General features: G+C 32.0%; 1 protein-coding gene across 1 annotated transcript in view; it reads right to left on the reverse strand.

Moving 5' to 3' along the window:
* Positions 1-26,493, reverse strand: part of LOC129226343 (uncharacterized) — a 144,326-nt gene that overhangs the window by 59,396 nt on the left and 58,437 nt on the right. The window contains exons 2-3 of the mRNA XM_054860944.1: positions 10,070-10,127; positions 1,126-1,427 (exon numbers count right to left, since the gene is read on the reverse strand). Of these exons, the coding sequence (XP_054716919.1) occupies positions 1,126-1,427; positions 10,070-10,127 (360 nt within the window). The remainder of the gene's footprint in view (positions 1-1,125; positions 1,428-10,069; positions 10,128-26,493) is intronic.

The following is a 26,493-nucleotide window of genomic DNA, read 5'->3' on the forward strand; positions in this document are numbered from 1 at the left end:
CAATACTTCAATAATTTAATTTTTTTAAATTTTATAATTAATATATATATATATATATATATGTTTTGAAACAAAGTACGCGTCTTAATTTTGCATTTGCACCCTAAATTGCAATTTAAAATTATTTTTAAACTTGTACGAACATTCTGTTGAGAATCTTTTATCTTTTTTTTTTTTCGCTTTAAAATATTTCAAATCGAAAAAAATACAACATTACTCTATTTTTTGTAAAAAACGATCCCGTTTAGTACAAAAATGTCTTTGGAAAACGAAGACAATGAAAAAAAATGAAAAAGTGCTCCCAACAAAGTGTTTCAGACATTCATATATGGCTACATTTCAATTTCCAGAAAGGTAGTGTTAAAATTGCAACGCACACCTCAATGTCAGCAAGTGTTTTCTTACGTAATATTAGCTTTTGAGAAAAAAGGGATTTTCAGTTTTACTGTAAAAAACTAACTGAAAAGTAAAACTGCTTGCGTATGTTTGCAAACGTTATAAAATGATAAACTTCAAAAAGTTTTAGTTCATAACAAGACAAAATTTTCATTATTTTGGACACTATTCTTGAAGAAAATTGTAATTTATCATGCCATTTTTGAAAAATCTAATTTTCTATTTTCAAACAATTGATTTGATATTTATGACAAAAACTTTATTTAATTCTAAAAAAATGATCACAACATATGTTTATTATTCTTAATTATTTAAAAAGGTTTTTAATATTTTTAATGCAAACAAAGTCAGGAAATGTAAACAAAAATTACGTGCTCATTTTCAAAAATGGGCATAATTAGCCAATTTTGCACAAATTGACAAAATTGTTTTGACAAATTGCTCAGCAGAATTCTCTTATTTAAATATGTAAAAATCCAAAAACCGATATTTTGATCGATTTTCGCGATTTTGAAAGCCCTGTTTCATCTTAAGTGAATTTTTTTAGGCCACAGTGACCTCCCAACGGGGAGCTCCCGTTCCCTTCATATTTGTTTGCTTTTTAATATAACTATCAACTTGGGAAATTCCTTTCCCTTTGCATGTTTGAATCCATTACTGCATACAACTATAAAAAAAAAAAGCATAGAACGACGAATTTGATCAAAAACAAAGGTAAGAGTTACTCACCCGACGGCAAAAAATAGCTTCTCGTATCTTCATTGAACTCCATGACATTCGATGTGGCTCTAATAAATCCATCCGTCTCCGGTGGGTACTGCCTTGACAGAGGAACTAAAAGCCTTACTTCTGCCTGACTACGGACACGAGACGGACGGACATTGCCTTGACCAACACGACCGTACACAATAGGTATTATAGAACCTTGGATACCAACTCTGTCTTTTGATGAAGTGTCGCTGCTGTCAATAGCACTTGGTTCTCGAACGGGCTCCTTTGTTCTAGAAGATGAGGAGGCATTGTTGTGTAGGCTAAAAGCAAAACGTAAATGAATTATTATTTAGTACTTTTGCCATCTATTATGAAGTATTGGCACTCTCTTTTATAATGAAGTTTTTAAAAAAGCAAAGGATTAACGTTTCTTGAATGGAACTCAATATGCACTGGAATCACTTATGAACGCGAATGCACACTTAACTACTAAGAATCAACTTGAATGTCTCCTCAAATGGAACATAGAATGCTATGCTAGAATAACAATGCCCCCCAAAGAGGGGCAGCGGTGTGCATAGGATTAATACCGGAAAAAGGAGATGCTTAAATGTATCACAAAATTAAAACTTGTTATGCTAAAACAATAATACGGTCAAAAGAGCGCCTAGTCAGCACAGTAAAGTACTGACCTAACTTTATTTTTAGTAATTTTATCTCTAATATGATAATACTAGCAAAAATACCCGGCGTTGCCTGGGTCAGTAATGATTGTGAGAAACAACGCTACTTTCTTCCGTTTTCTGTTTTAACGAAAAGAACTCAAAACACACCGCTTTGATGAGATTCAAAATCGAGCTTCTTCCTTACCCATACAAGTAAAATAGCAATAAGTATAAAGAACGAACGAATGTTCATTTAGAAACGAAAGCACGAATCGAAGCATATAAAAATTTGAAGAATTTCCAAAATATGAATTAACAAAAACAAAGATCACTTTAAAAAAACGTGCGCTTTATTTAATTAAATAGCACACACACACAAAAAGAAAAAAAAAGAAAAAAAGCTCTCTACTATGTTTCCTTAAGTGTGCAAAAAGTAGAGTTCCCAAATGTTTAAATGAGTTTAAACTCAAGTTTACTCTGGAGAAGCCTTGATTCAAAATTTTCATTATTACTTTTAATATTTCTGTTGTATAGCAACGAATTTTCGTAACAATGGGTTTTTTTATATTCAATCATTTAATGGGGAAATTACATGACATTTACTGTTTTCCATCATAACGTTTTTAAACTAAATTTTTTAGAAATAAATTATAGCCTAAGTTGCTACCTATGGAGACAAAATGGTTAAAATCGGTCCAGTAATTTTGAAGATTACTCCGGACATACATACAGAAGTAGCTATTTATGTATAAAGATTAATGTTATTAAACTTATATTATTCAATACATCAATAAAACAGTAATCTAAATGACAAGATAGTACACTTTTAGTAAGATGTTTTTTTTTATTGATACTTTATATGCAGAACATAAAAAGCAGAGAAATAATAACATCAAAATAAGTCACTCAATTTTAACTATTGCCCAAATCATGACTATTAAATAACTAATTCGCATCTTCCGGTTAATTTTTAACACAAACGAATTTGTGTATTCTATCAGAATAATAGAAATTTGAAGTGAAATCTAGGATTAATATGAGTAGAAAAATGAAAAAAAGGAAATACTCATAATAAACCAGAACCTCGTTATAAAAGCTATACATTGCAAAAATTATTTTTCTTAAGGTTTCAGAACAGCAACTTACTCTTAGCAATTCTTTCTAGACCGATCACCGTATTTGCCAGTGTATCTCCGGTTACTAACAATGTCATTGATTTTTTTTTCGGAATATTTGACAATTACGTAGTTCAAGTGGATTTATATTCAACTGAGTTCTTAACGTGGAAAACACATTTCATGTTATCTATTTCTAGCCTTCTTCGAGTTTTGTTCGGGAACCATTTAAAATTGTTTTAATTATCAAATGCATGCATTGGAAAACATAAATGAAGACTCAATGGGGTCGTGTCCAAAATTTTAAAAGTATTTTTTTTTTCTGAAAAAGCATGCTTAAAAACATAGGATCTAACCATTTTTTAATTAATTTAGTTAAGTTTATTATTTTTTAAAAAATACTTAAATCGGTGCGCTTTCATTGTTTACATTTCTTGCCGATGACATCACAAATGATGAAATACCATTCTGTGTTGCCATTCACAGAGCAAATATTTGATTTGCATCTTTATTCACATCTTTACTCACGTGTATTGGCAACGACAGGGTTGATAGCAAGCGTAGAGCACAATTTTAGTTCGTTTATTGCTTATCATAACGTAGAAACGCGGTACAAAGATGCGCCATAGAGCATCACTTGTGACGTCATCAAGACCACGCCTTGTTTGAAAAATCGGACATTTTATAAAATTAATTAAAAAATAATTGTTGGGAAAATAAAGGAATTTTCTGGGTCCATGTTTTTTTTTTTTTTTTTTGCTTATAATATCAATTTTAGTGACTAAAAGTACTACTTTTGACTGAAGGAAACAACCCCTTTAGATTATGTACAAAAGTACACATATTGCTCTTTTGTACATTTAATAAAGTCAATTTTCCAGTTTTTGTCCTTTTCGCTAATTGCTTCATATTTCGCTTCACCAGATTGTTCCAGTTTTTACCGCTACTATTAAAAAAACTACTATTTTGCCGGGAAAATTACCATTACTCGTTGCAAAACGAAACATACAAACTTAACTTTTCAAGCGAAAAAACATTAGTATCTTAGAACTGCAATAATTTATTAACTACCGATTTTTTTTATTGCTTTGAAAAACAATTCGAAACGGAAGTGGTATTCTTAAAAACCCACTCTATATGATAAGTTCATAAAACCAGAAAAATATTTTGATTTCATGTCTTAAAGTAGAGCACTTTGTTAGGTGAAGAATGATAACGACTAGCATGAGTGTTCGCGATAAACTGAATAAATGCCAAGAAAAATTGAAGAGTCAAAAGTGGAAGCACTTGTAGCTTGATGGACGATCAAAGTAAAGTACCAGCATCCTGATTTTTTATTATAAAAATAGCCATTATTAATGGTAATTATGTCATCCGACCAAGCTGTTTTATATTCAAACTAGCGTGCCTGCACGGCTTTGCCCGTAGTAGAAAATTCAAAGGTCATTTGGTTCGCCTGTGGGTCATTCCATGCGAAATCAGCTAAATTCGCAAAAAAGTGGTGGCCGCATGGTAACAGATTTTTATGAAATTTGGTATACAGGTTCCTTTTGTGCCTATATAAAAATATCCAAAATATTTTTGCTTAAAATTTTTTATTTAAATAGTTACATTCGATTGAAAATTGGTCAAATTGAACAGCATTCTCATAAATGCTAAATGTTGCACTTTTGAAGGCTTGTATCTTGTTAACTATTTAATGAAAACATAAAAGTTATATGTTTTTGCAATCTATGGAGTAGGGTAATCAATCTGATATCAGTAAAATTTTCAAAGTTATTATAGTTAACTTTTAACCGAGTCTCAAAAACTGAAAATATTTCAATTTTCTCATAATTAAGCATTTTATTTTTTATTCTCAATCTTTAAGGAATGCATTAGCTTTGATGAAATTAATACCCAATAATGTGCTAAGTATCATAAAAGAAATACCTTACTTTTGAAGTTGTATTTAAACTCATTTGTCTTCAAAATCAGTTTTAAACTTAGTGACATTTTGTAAAATGATGATTTTCCCCTTCACGTACACACAAAAATTCAAATGAGGGAAAATTCAGACAACTTTAAAATTTTTCAAGAATATTGAGCTATGTTTCTACTATTTGCTTGAAGAAACTCTAAATTGGTTTTTGATTTCCAAACGTAAAAGAAAATTCAGAAAAATAGCATTTTCTTTCTGTTTTATGGGTCAATCCATACAGGTTCGACGGATGGTTGCGCTCGACCATTTTTGATTTTTTTGAAATTCATATCCCTAAAAGCTGCATATGAAAGATGTTTAAAACCTCTTTTATTTTTTCTCTCAACTTTGATTTTTTGGAGGCCATCAAAAGTGATTTTCGTAGTCAAAAATGGGACTTTTAGACCTTTGCATTTTGGCCAAAATCTATTTGAATTACATTTATGACAGTTATTTTAACGCTTTGATGTTAAAGTGCATAAGTTGATAGTCTTACATGCTGAGTTACGTAGCTGTACGTTTATAATTAAAATAATGGCAACAGGTTAGTTCAAGACCAAATGTAAAAATTTTACTCATTTCAAAGGGGGATAACTCACGTAGGGGACGGAAACACAGAATGAAATACGGCAAAAACTAATCACTGGAACCATGCTAAAAAGAATGTGTAACTGTTGCTGTGTGTTTGTGTACCCTTTATAGATTATAGCCCCTCAAAATTCGGAAAAATGACAAAAATGACATTTTTAGACCCCTATAAACCAAAAGGGGATTGAATTAAAAATAAAACTTCCGGGCCAATTGAATATTCCATTCAAGTACTATACATGTTATACATATTGTTTTGTGTATTTGGTTTGTAAAAAAGATACAGGTCTTTGAAATTAAGCAATTTCGCTAGTCAATTCACACACTAAAACAGAAATAAAAAGTGTAAAAACTTCATGGCACCTTCTTAAATTACGTATATTGTGCCCTATATAATACATTATACTGAAAAAACATATTGTAATTTTCAAAATAATTATTTTAATTTGATAACTTAGAAATATTTGGACATGAATGAGAAGTTTATACTGTGTGGAACCTGTATGGATTGACCCTTATGTGAAATAACGAGAATTCAAGGAACTTGATAAACGACTAAATGATACAAAAGCAAGTAAAATTGACATTTATTTCAATTTAAAAAAATGTACATTTCAGCATGTACTTCATAAACATGCTTTTGAGAAAATGAAACACGAAAAAAATGGTTAGTTTTGCTAAACTTACAAAATAAAAAGAAATAACTAATGAAATTTTACCTTCGTTCAAGTTACTCTAGTAACAAAAATACGCTGATACCAATGATTAAAATTTAGTAGCATCTAAAAGACACTTCGATATATTATGTAAAAAAAAAATGAGCAAATTTAAAGCATTCCCTCATTTTCAAAAAAAAAACATCTAAAATAGAGGAAAAAATGAAATTTTTGGAAATTTTCGATTTTTTTAAGTACAATTTCGTCATCAAGAAATTCATAAACAGTTACTAAATTAGAGCAGATAGTTACTTATAGATGGTTTTTCAATCTGAATCATTTTTACTGTTATTTTTTCATTAAAAGAGCAGGAAGAGTGATTTAAAATCTGAAGTAAATTGGCAAAATTTCAATCTTTGTTAATATCTCAGATTCAAAAAAAGATCCGAGTAAATTTTACTTTGCTCTTTCTCAATAGAGATTTGTTTATAGAATGCGGAAATATTTATTTTTTAAGTGTACGTTTATAACTTATGGAGTTATTGAGTCACAAACTGGCAGCAATGAACTCTGAAAATTTAGGCTTAGCGTAAGCATCAACTTCTAATTTCAATAACAAAGCTACAAACAGTTTTTAAACTTCCATACTTTGCATTTCCTCATAGATATGCATGGTTTACCTAAATAAAAATTTTCATTGAAATCTGTGACATGTCAGCCACAGCTGATTTGCTCATTTCGCATGGAATGACCCCTGTATATTTACAAATATTGGATGATGAATTTCTCGCTCATTTGCTATGTTCATTGCTCGCCCATGTTACGGTTCCACGTATGATAATTTCGTAATATACTCGTCCGCGTTGTGATAATTTGCTCGGAAAAATTTTCTTAAAATTGGAATGAAAAAAGGACAAAATCGAATTTTTAAAAAACCTCTTCGAAGTGCACACTTCCATGCTATAAACTACTTCGGGCCGATTTTCATGAAATTTGGCACAGAACGGTCTAGGCGCTATGTGCGTCACAGAGATCCTGACAGAGATCCAGACAGAGAGATTTTCAACTTTATTATTAGTAAAGAATATTAAGGGAGTCAGAGTACTTCGTATACACGTAATGTTAAATTGATAACTTTACGTACCTTTTTCTCAAAAAGTTTTAATGATAGAAACATAAAATGTTCACCATATTTTCAAGAGGTTTTCCGAGAGTCGACTAAAGTGAAATTTTGAGGCAACTCTGATAATTTTTAATTTATTAAATTTTTACCAACAGCCCTTTAAGTGAAAAAAAAAACCTTTTTCATCAAAAAAACTACGGTTTAAAAAAAAGTGTGAGACGTAAAGCAAAATTTATCACTTAATTATAATAATGAGAATTTTAATAAAATGTGGTGAAAATTTCAAATTTAAAACTAAAGCTGAAGATGAGTTCTCTATTCAAAACACTGCTCACTTGTTCTGATCTCATATCATGTGCACCTTCTGCTATAAGGAAATTTCTATACTGAATTTTTCAGGAAGGTAAAAACAGAAAAATTACTATAGAACATTTGATCTAAATTGGATACTATTTTACAAAGATATTATTTTTCATCATCTATGATTAGTAAAACATATACACATCGTCAGTATGGTCAGGACATTTAATAAATGCTACATTTAATAGATGTTAGGACAGGGTGGCGATAGGAACTGGAAAAAAAAAGTTCCCTGACTTTTCCCTGATTTCCCTGATTAAGTTCACCAAATTTCCCTGATTTACGCTACCAATGATAATGGTTTCCTTTTTTTGCCCTACCTGAAAAGGCTTGCATATTAGTGTGCAGTGTTTAAAAGGGTTTAAACTGCTAATTAAAAATGTATTTTGAAAAGATGCTCCTTTTTTTTTGGTAAAAATAGTATATTAAATTATCGACAAAGAAATATTGTAGGAAATCTAAAAGAAATACTTCCAGGAACCAGTTAACATAAAAATTCTAAAAAATTATTAAAACCGCTCTTAAAGACATATCTAATCATGATAAAACTAAAAAAAATAAATGGAAGTAATCTTGAACTGAATTTTCAAGCAGTATAATTATTACTGCAAGAATAACAAGTGTTAGTTTATGTAAAGAAGTAGTGTAGTTTTACTTACGTAAATAGTATTGCCGTGTGGAGGTGAACGGCAACATCTGCAGAAAATAGTTTTCAAGATATTTGAAGAAATGTGAGGTGGACTCAGTACTAACAATAGGAAAATGTTGGAATTGGACGTTTATTTTCGCGCCTCTTTTTCAGCGGAAACCAAATAAGCGAGTATGTACAATAAAGATAACGTACAATAGATGACAAAAATGCAAAAAAAGGTAAAATGTACAGTTACTGTCCTTTACCTGCACTCGGAAGAATAGACATATTTATGTTTTAAAAATTGAAATCTTTCAACAACCAGTCATATTGAGCTATTCTCTAATGAAGAACTTTATTTTTAATGATTGAATACAGCATTTTAACTACTAAAAATAATAAAAATATTTACTTATGTACACAACTCAATTTCAAATGATTTCATTAGCTGTCGAAAAAAAATCTTAGACTACTTTAGTAACAAAACACCTTGAAATGCAAAAACAATTACTAATTTCAAAATGCATATGTATATGGTTTTAAAATTAAAGACTGGGGGGGAAAAAAAACCTTCGTGTAATCTGAAGTGACAGCAAATAATACCATGCCAAAAAAATAAATAAGTTTAAGTCAAAATTCAATTTTAGCAATTAAATTAAAAACTCCAAGTGATTACTTTTAAGATTTCTTCAGCATTAATTTACAAAACAAAGATTTTTTCTTGCACTTGTGATAACAGTATGCTAATTACTTCAAGACAATGAGTAAAGGCAAGGGACTAAAGTCATTAATGACGACTTCTTCTTTGCCTGTAGGGTTGTTTATTTTACGTAGCATGGAATGCATGGAACGAAAATTGAAGCTAGGTAAAACAAACAACTTTACATACACAGAAGCAATCTTAGGAAGCTCATCCTAAGATTGAATACTTTGACGTTAAAGAAAAAAAGATACACAAATATGCGGCACTGTATAATCGCACCTCATTAATTTTACTTTTTTAAAACAAACAATTGGTGGAAAATTCGTAGGGAATCAAAGTGCTTCATTTTGCAAGGAAAAAAATCTTTTTTTTTCTTCATTCGATCAATTTTCCCTGAATTTTTGTTATTTTTTTCACAATTCCCTGATATTTCCCTGATTTTTCCCTGAGTGATCAAGTTCCCTGACTTTTCCCTGATCTCCCTGTATTAGGAAAATGTCTGTTTAAGAAGCTGAAAAAGTTAAAATCAGTATTGAACGAATGTTATTAACGGAACTAGCAAGACAAAAAAAAAAACTCTTAACTGAATCAAAGACAAAAAAAAAAAAAATCATCCTCCCAAATTGGTCAAGAAATTCAACAAATAACAATCTTACTGAGAATTTGGGGCTGGTGCGCAGTGTTCCCAGATATACGTTACATAATGAAAAAAAAAAGTATCCAAGGGGTGCAAAAAGGTGGGAATTGGGGGAAAGGTCAAACCTAACTTTCGGTTTTAAAACACATCACCAATCGTAGTTGATATATATCTGTAAGAACTACTGAAACTAATATACTCCCCCCTCCCTTTATCCATCCCAGGAGAAAATTCAGGTCGACCCACTGAATTATCCATTTAAGCAAAGTTTCAATTTTTGGCAAGACGAAATCAAACAGAAATCAAAAGAAAATAAAAGAAAAATCTGTAAAAGCAATTTAAAACTTGAGCAGGGGGAAAAATAACAGGTGCAAATTAGTGAACATACATACATATATTTTTCTGTGTTTACATATTCTGAATGTTTTTAGCATAAATGTGATTCCTTTCAAACTAATATACAAAAGCATCGCTAGACACACAAAGATACATTCTAGATGTAAATTGGATTCATGTTTACTTACTTCCACAAGTTTTCGGAACTGCACACTTCAAACGATATCCTCAGATAAACTGAAATTGCTGAAAAGAATATTGAAATTAGTTTCTCCTTGTGAATCTTTAATAGACAGACATATTTTGCAACTAATATTTTTAAATGTATAAATACAGATTTTACTTAGTATGTCATAATTTATTCACGAATCTTTTGTTAGGTTTAAGTTAGAAACACTGTTTGCGAGACTTTCTGAAATACTTGTTCCAATTATTATAAATATTATGATTTAGTAGGGTAACTGGTTAGTTATGGGGATAGTTAAGATTTTTCTTTCTTTTTTTTTTTTTTTTAAATTTGGATTTTTGTTGAACTGTGGTGTTGCAATTCTAGTTCATGGAAAAAATAATTTTCGTGGTGTTAGAAATTTGAAGTTGCACATTTGTAGCCTTAGAATTTTCATTATAGATAAAGTGGAATACAATGGTTTGACAAGTTATAGTCATACTCGCTTAGTTATGGGCATACTAAAAACTAGTAATGGTCATGTTAGCTAAAGTCAATTATTTTCAGCGACAAAAAGTCAAATTTAAAGTACATTTTCAAACAACATTAAAATTTAAAAAAAATGAATAACTGACAAATCATTTTTGAACAGGGCTGTGGAGTCGGAGTTGGACAAATTTTGGGGTAAAAAAGCCGAAATCGAGGCTTCTAAAATTTTCGAGGTCCGAGTCTGTCTTTCTTCCTCCGATTCCGCAGCCCTGCTTTTGAAAGGCCTGTTTGAAGAATAATAAAAAAAAACTAAAATAGAAATATTCTACTGCTACATTTTTTATTTATCGTGTGCCAAATTTAGCATTTATTTTACAATCAATTCTTAACTATTATTTTAAGTAAGAATGACCAATAGATGAGTTGTGGTCACGTGACCACAGTTAAAATATTAATTTTTAATTGACCAGTTATGGGCACATTAGCCTGAAAGGATCTTAAATACCTAAAATAATGGACAGAAAAAAGGTTGAGAAACGAGTACGTAGCAATAAAATTGCGATCTGGTTAAAAAAAAAAAAAAAAAAACAGCGATGTCTGATCCTTAAAGAAACCCTTAAAAACCCTAAATACAAAGAATATTCACCATTTGTGACTATAAGCATTAAAATAATAAATAACATGCTTAATAAAAACTTGTGTTTGGGAAAAATGTGGTGGGAGTGTTCTTAAAAAATGCTATTTTGAGAATTCACATTTGGTGTTCCTGGAATATCCATTAAATCCTTAATACTGACAATGCAAGACTAACCTATCCGCTACTACTCAGGTGAGCATTTTCATATCATATATAGTTAATAGAATATTGGGACAGAATTATTATGATGCTCTAACCAAGTTATAATAGAATTCGGTTCCGCCAGCTAATGGCAATGTGCGCAAACAGTTGAAAAATGTGCAGAGTAACAATTTAGACTTTTTTTAAAATGAAGACTATTTTTGAAAACATTATGAATAGATTAGGACATGGGCTCCCGAACTAGGAGAGGCGAAGAGTGCCGCGAAGTGTCCATGGTGTCAATATATATGTATAATGAAGATGAGGCTGCGGTGGCCGAGCGGCATTGCTCCTGCTTGAAAACGGACAGGCGCGGGTTCGAATCCCGCCTACTGCTCTGGGTTTTTTTCTGATTTCCATGTATTGTAATAAATATGAATCTTGTTATCTGTCCTATGTGCTTGAACGAAAGTCGAACTTCCACCTAAATGGGGCTCGGTCAAACGGAAGCCGTTTATAGCAGCCTCAAAAACGGATTAACGCACTTTCGTTATCTATCACCTTGGATGCTCCAAGGGGCATCAGAAACAACAACATAACAAAGATATACTAGGGTGCTGCGAAAAAGTTCTAATTTATCAAAGGGTGCCATGAAAAGAAAAAGTTTGGGAATCCCTGGATGATTAGCGTATTTCATTTACATATTTAAAGACTTGCATCTTTGAAAAACATATCTAAAGTTATTAAAAACTTTTTTTTTACAATATAGTACAACAGAGAAATAAAATTATTTAGCAAACTAACGCATTAGTTCACTTTGTTAAGCTTTCAAATAAACAAACCCTACCATCATTTAGGTTAACTGCCCCCTCCCTCCCCTCCCCGAATTTCAGAAACATAATGAAAAAATTTTTTTTCGAATGTTTTTTTTTCTGTATAAAGTGAATTGAAAACAAACACTCCCCCACCTCCCCAGTAACTTTTTGAAATGGCGGGCAAATACTGTAGTTGGAAAAAATGTTTGGGGGAACTCTTTTTGAGGTTTAGGGGAGCGGGAGCTCGCCAAGAGAAAAGGTGATTTTTAAGCTAATTTGCATTACATTAGGATTACTTTAAATCCCCCCCTTCTCCTCTGTAAAATTTCAGCTGGACTTCGACGACAGAAAATTACCGCTTTTTTTCAAATCGAAAAAGTCTCTAAGGGAAGACATCTCCAAAATTTAAATGCCTTCCGACGTTTGAAAACAGAATCTTAGGTTCGGAGATGTTTTCCAACAAATACAAAAAAAAAATGTATGTTGATGTGCCTAAAACTTATCTCAAAAACTAAAAACCATGACCCTCACGGTTGAAAATGTTTGAGAGTCAAAACTACCATTCAACTTCTGAACATCACAACTAACAATAATAGAAAGGAAACTATTAAAATAATTGCTTAATCTCTCAGCAAAATATTTAAATTTCGACTCTTATTTTTTTAAGCGTCTGAGAGCCGCATTGAGAAGACACTATTTTTGATAAATCACGCTTTTCCGTTCTACAAATACTGTATCGTCTGAAGTTCACGTTGCCATTGCAAATTAAATAAAAATTCCTGAAAAACTTGATCGATGTTCCATGAAACGTAACCTCACACGAAGGAACACAAATTGGCTTTCCGTGACTTTTCTTCTTTTTCATTGAAAATGATATAAACATCTTTTATGTTGTCATGATAAATCGTAAAAGCCTAACATATAAATTGTAATTCATCATTTTAATTCAACTCATGGAAAGAGAAACTGCAATTATCTTCATAAAGCCAACCATTTCAAAAAAAGATGTCGCGATTTTTTTATCCGAATATGATGTAGATGAAAAAGATCTTACAGTTTTTGTTCTTCTGTCTCGTAACAAATTTTACTTGTTTCCCCCTCCTACACGAAGGGGGGGGGGAGATAAATGTAAGTATAAAACTTACTCTAATATCATAATACAAGTGTTCCCAATTTTTTTCGATTCACAGCACCTTTTGAAGAAGGAGAATTTTCTAACGAAACCCCTTTGAAACCATGAAACCTTTGAGGCACCCCGGGGTGCCGCGGCAACCACTTTGGGAACTGTAGTACATATTTAGCTAGTGCGATATACATCGATAGATATAGAATATACATAGATCTAAATATACCTGGATACAGGCCAATAGAGAGACATAAAGATATACCTATTGATTGACTTAAATATTGATGAAAGAGAGAGAGAAGGAGAAAAAGAAAAGGAAAAAGAATGTAGATTTATGTATAGAAATAGACAGAGATAGAGCGACAGGTAGGTAATTGTAATGCTGTAAACAGATATACTGCTGTAAACAGATCAACATTAAATTTAATAGGTAATTAGGTACATGAAATACACCGCCAGCTCAGTCATTTCCAGCCGAGGACTGCAGTCCTCGGCTGGAAATGACTGAGCTGGCGGTGTATTTCATGTATTTCTGCTTTAGCCCTGGCTATTGGGCGGTAATTTACCGAAGGTAATTAAATAGTTTAGAAGTTTGGATGAATATTATAAGCTAGTTACCTAGCCATTAGTAAACTTAATATTAAAGCAATAAAACTTTAAAATTGTTTTTAATGTAATGATTTTCCCCCATTTTCTTTATTTCTTTCCATCAGCACTGAAAATTTGCAATTGCTTGTATCTTCAAGCTATATTTCGAACTTTTTTTATTAGGCCTACAGTTTATAGTTCAATCAAAGAACAGTTATACAAGTGAATTATTAATTGGTGTATTAACGGTTTTGATTCCATGGAATTCATAATTTCAAACAATTTTTAATCAAAAAATATACATTCTTCGGGGGGTTTTTCCGCCATAATAAAAGAAAACTTTTAGTTCAAACGAATATCCACTATGAGTAAATTTAGATTCTAAACATCACCAGTTTTAAATGTAAAATTATTTTAGTGCAGCGTGTTCTCCGTTTAACCTTTAAGATCTCTATTTTCTGAACAGTTCGTCCTAGATACAGCTTATAACTGCAAAAATGTCCAAAATGAGGTGCAGACTAGAGATATTGGAAGTTTGAAGCGATAAAATGATTTAGTAAAAAAATACGAAATATATAACGTTTGATATAGCCTCTCGCCTATCAAAAGTTACATTAAGGAAAATCACGAGTATAAAAAGACAATAATAACGAAAATAACCGACAATAGTACGAGCAATTTTCGCCGAGAGATGAAACGCTGAATTTTTAACTTACACCCGTTTACATTCCCTATTTTCAGGGGCAGCGGTTTTATATATTTGCTTTTCTTTCCTCAAGTTGCAGCAACTTTTGTACTTTTGTCTTTTACGTATCAGAGGGTAGCATTTCCCTTTATTTTCCAATAGCAATAAAAGGAAAAATATATACTGTTCTTTTTTATTTTTTAAAAATCATTTACTGCAATCCTTGTTTTTTCTGGTAGGAGGATATATTTTCCTCTCATTTTCAGCATGGTCCTTTAGAATTTTGAACTTTATATTATCTACTTGAATTTTGGTTTAAAATGTGCCTTTTTTTTCCATTTTTAAAATTATTTTCTGTTGCTTGTGTTTTTCTCTAAATGTAACTTTAAGGATCTAGGGGCTATATAATCAGTTAGATTTTTTTATTTTTCCAATATTTTCTTTTTCACTTCATACATTCAATATCTTAACTCTACATCTTATTTTGACAACTTTTGCAATTTTAAGAATGAATCTGTGACTAACGGTTACAAAAATAGTGGTCTTACAGATTGAACTGGGACACGCTATATATATTAGATTATAAAACACACTACAAACCGTTTACGTAAGAAAATAAGTTTTCTAATTTAAAATTAACGCAAAATCTCTTCCCTTCAGTTCAAGTTTACTTTTGAATTATCTATTACTTTTGACCAAAAAGTGAAATGTACAAGAAGTATTCATTTTGGTAAGTCTAATTTTTACTACTTTAAAAGTATTTAATTTAAAAGAACCCTCAAGGTAATCTTCATACACAAGTTCAAATAAAGTCTAAAGAAAACAAACTACAATGAGTTTAGAAAAAAAAATTTCACCTTCAGCCAGAAACAAGAGGAGACTGCAAAGTTTCTCATTTTACTCGGATTATAAACGTGAAACTACCGCCTTCCAAACCACTGGGTGCCGGTAAGCATAATGAAATGAGTCACTGAATATTTCCATACTTAAAAAGAAACCACAAAGATATAGTTTTCGGAAGGCATGTTTTGATTCCTTTTGAATTACTTTAGTACATACAAAAAAATTGGGGAAGAAAAAATTATACGTAAATATTGCCTTATAATATTATCGGTTTGTAATGGTGCGAATAAATATTATTAGTTCTTGCTCAAAAACTAAGCGTGGGCAACTTATCTGTCGTTAAGATTTTCTTTGTTGACAAGTGTGTCGCAATCTACCTTCAAAGTTTTATGCGAGAGAAGCAGGAAAAAGTTTGTTTGTTTTTTTGTTTTTTTTGCTCCACCAGTCCAAGGTGTTTCATTTACATAAACACTAGGGTGATTCAAAAATACATGTTAAAAAAAAGTTTTTCCTAGATACCAGGACACCCCTCAATATTTTTAGACCTGTGGATAGCAATATACTGGAAGAATTTCAGTTTCCTATTTCAACTGAAAGAGGGTGCTCAACCCCCTCCCCCAAACTTCATACGTATGGGGAGGGGGGTTAAAAAATACATCGAACTGAAAAAACAATGCTACATATTATAATATACACGAGTAATATGCACATACATTGCAATAAAATACTTATTTATAAAAAAAAAAAAAAGAAACAGCTGGGAAAATTAAATGTTTCTAAATTTGTGACATTTTCTATTCTACTGCTAATCTTCTTTATCTTTACTAATAATAACGCTGAAAGTCTCTCTGTCCAGAGGATGTCTGTAGGATGTCTGGATCTCTGTGACGCGCATAGCGCCTAGACCGTTCGGCTGATTTTCATGAAATTTGGCACAAAGTTAGTTTGTAGCATGGGGGTGTGCACCTCGAAGCGATGTTTCGAAAATTCGATGTGGTTCTTTTCTTATTCCAATTTTAAGAACGAAAATATCATAGGATGGACGAGTAAATTACGAAATTATCATAACGTGGAACCGTAACAGGGGCACAAGTCAATTGGCGAGATACGAAATTATCATAACGTGGAACTGTAACATGGGTACAAGGCAATTGGCGAGAAAATTCACCATATATTATTTGTAAATATACAGGCGAACCAAAAGACCTTTTAATTTTTCTATTACAGGCACAGCCGTGCGGGTACCACTAGTGTTAAATAAAGGGGTCATTGAGCAACCTCTTAAAATTTGAGTAAGAAGCTAAAACTTTTACAGCATAATACTATTAGTAAGTCGAAAAAAAAAATAGAGGGTGTCCTGGACTCCAGCTGAAAAAAGGTTTTTTTGAACCACCCTAAGAAACACGTTATCACCACTCTCGAAATCTGTATTCAAATATCAATCGAAACTTGTATGTCAGCTCTTCCAAGATATAGATCAAAACTTTTGCACATAATACAGCGAAAATTTAACACCGCAAAACATTTTCTTTCTCCATATCACTGAAAGATTCATCACGAACAACAACTTCCATTTAAATTCCAAGATACTTTATATCATCATCCAGAACGGAAAAAAAGAAATGGCCATTGAAGCAAAGGTTTTATGAATAACGTAAAAACGTTCTATCGATCCTTTCGCAAGAAAAGAAGATTAACCACGTAATGGTCGCTCCCCCACGTGAAAGAAACCAAAAAATCTCTGTACGTAAATGTTTATGGAACCCTTTTTGCGACGAAAAGAAATCGAGAAAGACTATCGGCGAAAACGATAATAGCTTCTTCACACCTTTCATTAGAGAAAGTTAGACGAAATAGGAAAAGAAAGAGAGGAAATAGTTTCATTCCACTCTTTGCATCATAAATTTGGAGCTGTCAAACTCTGTATGAAACGAGTCACTAAATATTCAGAAAGAAAATAAGCTTCACCTGCCGTCTTGATTAAAGTTGTAGTTTCTTTTTGAGGCTAGAATTTATCATGCGCTGACAGTCCAAGAAATATTGTAATATTGTTCATAATTTCAAGCCTTCTTTGAGCAAAATGGTTAATAAAAAATACCAGCACTTGAAAATAAACTTTAATTAAATTAAAACTTATAATTTCAAATTATTTTTACAAATCTGTATTTGTTAACCAGAGTGTATTAATTTCTCATATTTTTCAAAGATACATGATTTTTCAAATTTTTCATCGGTTAAAGATAATAAGAAAAAAAAAACAGTAGAGGTTGAAATTTGTTTAAAACTTTAAAAAATGTTATTAATTTCTTTCTAGTACGTCAAAGCAAAAACAAATATTTTTAGGTGTATCTTCGATTTTGTATTTTTAGACATCGTTATTAGTGACTAAGCAATCAAAATAAAATTTGTAATTAGTTGTTTAAAAAAGACCATATCTTCAAATAGGTCGTTTTTTTTTATTTATATCAATGTAAACAATTCTGAAATGCTATAGAAATGCGAGAACTATTCCTAATACATACTTTGTTAACTTGGACGCACCCAAAGACTGATATCTTCTGCACAAACATGTTTAACTCGCGTGGTGTGTTTTAGTAATCCTAAATGTTTCTACAATTCTTTTATTAGAAATAAATAATTTTTGCACTGGCTTCAGTTAATAGAGTCAAAATAATTTGAAAGAAGTTCAGCAGCAGCCAGGATCAACACAAAAACTAAAATCAGCCTACGTTATATGTTTTAACGTAAAATGCTTATTTTATACCATAGATTTTTACGTAGTAAGGTGTAGGTTTCTAATATTAACAGTTGAAAATCTAATGTGTGCTTAAAGGAGAGACTTTACACCGTCTGAGCTTTTTAAATGAAAGACTAAAAGAGCAAAAACAGTATTTATTATTCGTGTTAGAAATGACAGCTGAAATCTGTACAATAATAATTTACTGACGACAACACAAAGAAACCTATTAGCTGATCAAAGGAAGAATGCTTTTAACATAGCAGCAACTTAAATTGTAAGTTTCGAAGCAAACTGCTTATGTTATTCGGTGACTCATCTAATTAGTAAGGTGTAGGTTTCTAACAATAATAGTTCAAAATTTTATGTGTGCAAAAAGGAGAGACTTTACACCTAAATGAGTTTCTTAAACCTCAAGAAGCGAAAACAGTAGAAATTATTCTTGTTGCAAATGAAAGCTGAAAACTGTTAAATAATAATTTACTGAAGATTACACAAAGAAGTCCATTAGTAGATCAAAGGAAGAACATTATTAGCATACCAGCAGTTTAAATTGTAAGTTTCAAAGTAAAATGCTTATGTCATATGATGGCTTTTCCAATTAGTAAGTTGTTGTAAGTTTCTAACACTATCAGTTCAAAATCTGAAGTGTGCAAAAATCAGAGACTTTACACCTTCTGAGCTTTTTAAGTCAAAGACTCAAGAAGCAAAAACAGTAGATATTATTCTTGTTGCAAGTGAAAGCTGAAAACTGAAATAATAATTTACTGAAGATAACACAAAGAAGCCCATTAGCAGATCAAAAGAAGGATATTATTAGCATAACAGCAACTCGTCAAGTAATTAGTGGGAATACACACTCATTCATTAAAACATTTCACATACTTCCCATTTAACCTAAAAGCTTAATGATTGTAATGATGTATCCACCAGGACTTAACAGCATGGTATCTGTGAAACTCCACCCAATACTTTTTCATTTGCGAAGGGAAGATCAAAAACAAAAAGAACTGCAACAATATATATTAATCATTCATTGTTAGCTTAAAGGCTGCACTTCACAATAATAAATGCTTTGTAAAAGGCTCGTAGAATGGCTATTAATGCACTCAAAATTGCTCTTTTTACACTAAACAGATATTCCCGATTCCTCTTAATATCAGTTGCTTTCCATGCTGTTTTTAAACGAGTATGCAAATAACGCTTTTGGTGAAGAAATGACAAGAAGTTTTTTTCAAGGTAAGTCACCCAAATTTCGTGAAATCTAAAGATTCTTCGAATAAATACAAAATGATGTTTAAATATCTTCAAAAGAGTATTAAAATATACGTTTATGGAAAACGTTAGCAAAAATTACTTTCGATTATTTATTTATTTATTTATTTTGAAACGCAAAACTTGATCACTTCATACTTTTACTGTTCAGCAACTTAAACCCCAACTTTTTTTTTTTTTAATGTTCCAAAATATCCTCATTCTTATTATACATTTCTTTCTTTGCTAAAAAACTTATTTTTACTAATTTATTTTTTTTTCTTTTTCATTTAAAAATGAAATTATAACTGTTGACGGTTGTACAAAACCAGTGCTGTAAATCTTGTTTTTATTTTTATTATATTGAGAAAATAATTTCTTACAAAATAATAGAGCGTTTTCGTTAAATTTCGAATACCAGAAGCTAACAAAAACATCGAAATTCTCTAAATTTCAAAGTACTAAATTCAATATTCAACATATTTTGTACGTCAAAAAATATGAATTAGATTTTTTTCTTCATTTAATAGACACACTACTTTTCCCCTCATTTAAATAACCTACTGAAACAAAAATCATCAGAATATACAAATAAAATCAAATTTTATTGAATATATAGATTTCATGAGAAATGTGTTGATAAAACCAGGGCCGAATTTAGCTCCATGGCAGATTTTAAGGGCAGATTTCCCTAGGCAGATTTTAAGTCTGCCGCCCTCTCCCCCCTAAAAGAAGCAAAAACTCAAAAACACGCAAAAAAGTGTTCCCGAAATTTAAACTGTTAAGTTTATGAAGAAATGATGACGTTTCACATTCAGAGGCGCTCCGATGGGAGGTCACAGCGATCTCCCCAAAAACTCCTCATGTTCACAAAAAATATTTATAATGTAAAAACGAAAATAAACGTCAATCACTTAAGAAACCAGTACTGATTAAACTTAAGTATAGCACCAAAAATCTTAGGTCAACTCCAATCTTGTTGAAACTTCTGAATAAACGCAACGACACTTTCTGAAATCGACAGCAGATTTTCGTCTTCACTTACGCTGATCAATTACCATGATTGAAAAACATTAGATTTTCATAAGATGTGTGAAAGTAATTGTTATTAAATGACAAGAAAAAATTGTCTCTGTGAAAAATGAATGAATGCTAATATTTTACTTTCAAGAATTAAAAAAAAAATCATTTAAAAATGTGTGGTTAAAGCAAAATTTGCCGCTCTAGGCACCTGCCTACTCTGCCTATTGGGAGATTGGGCCCTGGTTAAACTCCGCCCCGAGAAACAAAAGTCTGGATACGGCCCTGATCCCAATCATAAAAAAAAGTCATTCTCCGATAATGATATATTAGGGTTTTAAAAAAATTAAACGACTTTATTGTTTTAATTTCCTTAAATTCATTTTTTACACCAATTCAAATGTGTCTACGTTCATGAAAAAATCCTCCAACAGAGATCGCTAGCTTTAAGTAATTTGTTTGGTTTTCATTAACGGGATACGGCAATGACAGTCAAAAATAAAAGGGGAAAAAACTTGGACATAGTAATAAGAACCATAATCAAGAGAATTACTCCGTCTTTAAACTCTCAAAAAATTAATCTCCTCTAACAAAAACAAAATCAAACATTCAAAATTTCCCTTGCTAATGAATAACAAACGGCCCGAAATCGTTCAATTAAATCAAGACGGTTAAACAACATCGTAGCTCCACGAAACGCTATAAAGCTTTACCAATACCACCACATTAAAGACACTGACACGAAATAACAGGGTGGCCATTATTGCCGTCTTGAAAGCGTGTAATTAAGGTCGTCAGACGGGCGTTCTACCCTACCGCTCGGTCACCCCCCTACTCACCCAAGAAGCCACCCAGTCGAGATTCGAACAGCTTCTTGAAGACAAATGAGATCCTAGAAGAGCAAATAGTGGACAAGGATCCATCTTCATGCCCGATGTTTATTGGATAAATGATTAATCATTTCGCGAGAGGGTTTCTGTACCGTGGATAACAGGTCATACTGGGAGAATCGCGGAGTTAGAGATCGTGATAGAAACAGCACATTAAATTTTATTTGTTCTGTTGAATAATACTTCGTTGTGATATATGTTAAATTTAATGCTTTCCTCAAATGTTGAGTGGAGGTAAGATTTGCTTTGGGAAAAAAATTGCTTGGGGGTAAAAATTGCTCCCAAGCTCTTAAGGTACAGTGAAGCACCGTTTATACCTTTCTCTTTTATACGTTTTTTATCAATTATACGTTTTTAAAATTGGTTTCTACAAAGTCTAATACACATTAACATATACCTATTATACGGTTCTTCGTTTGTACGCTTTTTTCATATAGTCCCTTCAAAAATGTATAAACGGTGCTTCACTGTATCCATTTTCGCGAGCCGCAATTTTCGCGAAAATGGAGACATCAGTGATTTTGCTAGGTGAAAATTTCAGTAATTTAGAATGAACAAAATCGAAAGTTGAAAAATCAACCGCGGAGAAATATTTCGCGAGGTTAAAATTCTATCTGCTCACGAAAATCATGGAAAAATTAAGTCTCGCGAAAATTAGTACTTTTACAATTCATTAAATTATTTTTCAATTCCTATATGAAATTCGATGTCAATGAATGAAGTTGTCCTAATTTAGTTCTAATATTCAAAAGGTGCATGAAAATTTTCCGCATGCATTCCGATACACCAAGACTTACGCCATTGAAATACACATTATGCGCTATATTTCAATGGCATATATCTGAAAAAACTAAACCCCCCGCTATCGGATCCGGCGCCAAATACCAAGTTTCAATTTTTCTCAAAAAAAAAAAAGTCCGTACCACTCCCTTGTTACTGTTTCTCTCAGATACGTGCGCCCGTTGGAGGGTTAACAGCATTTGTAGACAGCCGTTCAAGGAAGACAGTTGTCGTTGTAGCCAGTTGTCAAGGAAGGTCCAATTTACGAAATGATGAAACAACTATTGATTTTAAAAAAAAATAATAATTTGAATTTTGACATCTTGAACTCAAATTATGTTTTTCGCAATCACATGTTTTTTTGCGTGTGTGCAGGCACGTGTGTGTATGTGTGTGAGTGTGTATTGGTTTCTGTGTGCAGCGTGTATGTGGGTATGTGTGTGAGTGTGTGTTTGTGTCTGTATGCAGGCGTGTGTATGTGTAGGTGTGTGTTTGTGTGCAGGCGTGTGTGTGTAGGTGTGTGTTTGTGTGCAGGCGTGTGTGTGTATGTGTAGGCGTGTGTTTGTGTCTGTGTGCAGGCATGAGTTTGTTTGTGTATATGTGTGAGTGTGTGTGTGTGTAGGCATGCGTGTGTGTATGTATGCGTGTAGGATATGGACGCAACCTGGAGACGGTTTTCGCTAGAGCAGCAGCATCGTGAGGCCGGTCGACGGTGGTGCTGGTAGAGGGAGGCGGTGGGAAAATAAAATCATAGCGCGTCAAAAACCGTCAAATAAGAACAATAAGCAATCGTGATTGCTCAAAAAAAAGTTAAAAAGTTCGTTGTAATTTTGGAAAAATCTCAACTGATGTTGGCAAACGCCTCCAAATTTTAAAGCAATGCCCCGGGTAATTAGTTTTACAATTTTGTTTCATCTTGTTCGTTGCATTTGTATCAGTAATACATAGTATTAACCCAATTTCGAAAGTTACCACACCGAAAAAGCTGTTTAAAATCTGCCTCTCGTAATTATTATTTTCTAAAAAGGAATTCATTGAGAATATTCTGTTAAGTTTCGTTAGCAGTTTATTTCGTTTCTGAGTTAATCAGATTTGTGAGGAAGAAGGGAACATTTTATTAGCACCGATTCCAAATCTAAGCAGCTCTGGTTTTGTCGCTCTTTTACTTTTGCTTTTCAAACTTGAAACGCAACGTAAAACTCAATTACTTGCCTTAATACCTTACCTCGGATTCATTAGTGTTTCATGCAAAAAGAAACAAAATTTCACTATTCATTTACGTAACAGAGTATGGCTTTTAAGTAAGATAAGCTATTCTGAGGGGCTGTAGGTTGGGGAAGTGAAGGTATAAAATCGCCGAAGAATGTATAGGGAATCGCTATCTCATTTTAACTGTTAAACACTAACTGGAAAGTAAAAATCCTGTACTAACTTACTAGAGGATAAACACATCTGTTCAATGGTATTCAACAATGCACCAGCTTTTTAAGTTGTATACGTATAACGGGGGCACATACAGTCACCAACTGGCAATTAATTCCCCATCGAACAAGTTAAGCTATTTTCGTAGATTTAGTAGTGTGAAAGAACTGCATGTATAGTTTATTTCCCAATAATAACAATGTGATAGCTATTACGTCTAATGTATCTCCTTTTATCACATTTTGTGCAATATATTCAGTAATAAAAATGTAATGGTGGTAAAGGGTGCTGTTTCATGTCTAGGGGGCTCTAACTATATTAAAAACCTATTTAAATTGTCGTAAGTTTTATGCCCTCTAATTAGGAAAATGTTAGGTTTATAAGTACAGAATCCTACTTTACGGAAATTCAGTTATCGCGGTAGTAAAGTCTAGAACGGATTAACCGCGATAAACGAGGGTTGACTGTATATGTATATACATACACTTAAACGTAGAAATAAAATTAAATGAAAAATTAAACAAGTCGTAGTAAATTCTCTAGAGCATAAACCAGATGTTGTAACTTATGCTGTACTAATACTGATAATTTAGAAGTCAAAAACTCGTTAGTTCCAGAAATCTAAATTGTTGTTACGTAAAATACAAATGGCAAAAGAAATCGAGGTATGGAAAATTTGCATGATATGTTGTGTCACCGTTAAAAAAAAATTGTATTTTTCTCCAATTGACTGAAAAAATTGCAATACAATTGTAACATTCAAACTAACGTTTCATGATCCTTTTTTTTCTGCGCTAAGTTAGATTGAGAAAATAACTGCACGAGCCAACTTTGACTTGAAAAATACAGGAGCGGAGCAAGCCTGGTTTATTTTGATTCTCAGAATGAGGATTTTTTTTATTGATAAAAATGCGTTTAAAAATGTTAAAAACCTTCTAGATTTTATTTATAAGCACAAATCTTTATTTTTCCCCTCATTAAAATAATAATAAATATTTAGGGTCTGAGAATTCTAAATTTTTGTGAACAGGAATTGTTATTTTTGTTTTCCTCTTAAACTATTACTTTAATTAAATTTTTAAAAAAAAAACTGAGTTGTGTTTTCCACCAATTTACTAAAGCCAACAGTTTACTGATTATGACCGTATTACCAATTGTAGCATTCTACTGATCATGATTTTGTTACTGCACCAGTATATTTTTAATCATTCTTATCTTTAATCAAGACCGTTATTGAAAAATATGTTGTTTCTAAAATGTTAACTAACCTTTAATCCTTTTGTAATTAATTCTATTTATCATTTATATTTTTGAAAGTATCATCATTTTCCCTTCAAAATTGTACTTAAAATAAATCGTTTATATGTTTTTCTTGAAATTGCAATCAACCTGAAATATGTACACAAAATGTTGATTTTGTTGGTGCTACTGTATTTTGTCAAAATTTCAATCAAGTCAGCTGTTGTTCCGGGTTTCTTAGTTGAATGGCGTTGGAAAGTCACTCCACATCTCCCACCAAAACCGAGAAGGTCTTGTTACCACTCGGGGGAGAAGTGGAGGAGTTGTCTTCAGTTGTCTCAGAATGAGGCTCGTGAATGCTTATAATTTAATGAGAAGAGTCATTCCGTTTTTTGTAATGTTTTAAGATAGTAAAATCTAAAAAGAATTTTTTTTTTCTTCATGAGTTTGTCTGAACTAGAAAACCACAGCAGCGGATCAGGCTTAGTTTGTACTAGTTTTCAGGAATCAGTCCAAAAAAAGCTGGTAAGTATGTGGACTCCCTTCCACCCTTCAATTGGAGAGGAGCATCAAATTTTGGCTGGAGCTGGAAACCATTTTGACTTGATCTGGCCCTGTGTGGACCGTCCAAAACTGGAGATCAATCTCACAAATATTACAGAGAATTAAAATCAACTGCCAAACATATGCAACTAAACAGACAAAAGAGAAAAGAAAATGAGCCAAGTGCGGGGAAGAAACTAAAGAGTGAAAGTGAAAGCGAAAAAATTGAATGAAATAAATAAAAGTGGCATGCATTTTTTAAACATTTTTCGAACTGCTTGAGCATCTGTTATTTGACGTATCACTTCTTTTCCTGAGTGGGAAGAGATGAGAGAATGACAAACAGTTGATCAAAATGAAGTGCCAAGCTCAAGTATTAGGGAACAAAAACCCAGTGGCGGATAGTAAGAGTGAACAAAGATACACTCTTATTTCGAGAGAAAAAAAATAACGGGTGGAGAAAAGACATTTTATGGCCATTGTCTTTACAAGAACTGAGATAGTAACAGATACAATAATTTTACAAGCAGTTAGGGAACCGTATAATAACAAGTATTTCGCTAGAAAGTTTGGAAAGAGAAATAAATAAATCTCGAATTTCCAATGAAGCCACAAAATTCGTTAATTCGAAAATTGCTTAAAAAAATTAGATACATTTTAGTCTATTGCCCTAATTTTTCCTTAGGGAAAAAAATTACAAATGTTCATTTACTATTAGTCATTAGAAATCGTATCTTTGAAAAATGAGTTTCTTCACTTTTATACTAAAAGATAAGATTTAATGCAATACCCTTTCGTAAACAAAAACGTATTTTGAAAACACGGAGACGCACCCAGGTTGTCCGAAAAGCAATCGACACATTTTAAAAATCCATAGAATAGCAACAAATTACAATGAATATGCGGTTTGCGCCATAATATTTCACAAGCTCAAGAAATTTTCATGAAATTGTAAAGTAAAATAATAAAAGTTGGGAAAAAAAGTAATTCTAAGTAATCACTGTATCGTACCATAAAGAAAAGCAAACGTCATGTGAGGTTTCTTATCATTTTATTAAACAGAAAGTAATACCTTTCATAGCCGTATTCAATGTGTGTACCGTTTAGGGACATAGGATGAACTTGATGAGTACTATCGTTTAGATGTGGTTCGAGCAACATTCGGTGCACACATTGAGCTCTAATGATGAAAGGTGTTGCTTTCTGTTTAATAAAATGAGTAAACACCTCACATGAC

The sequence above is a fragment of the Uloborus diversus genome, chromosome 7, assembly GCF_026930045.1.
Source record: "Uloborus diversus isolate 005 chromosome 7, Udiv.v.3.1, whole genome shotgun sequence".
NCBI lineage: Eukaryota > Metazoa > Arthropoda > Arachnida > Araneae > Uloboridae > Uloborus > Uloborus diversus.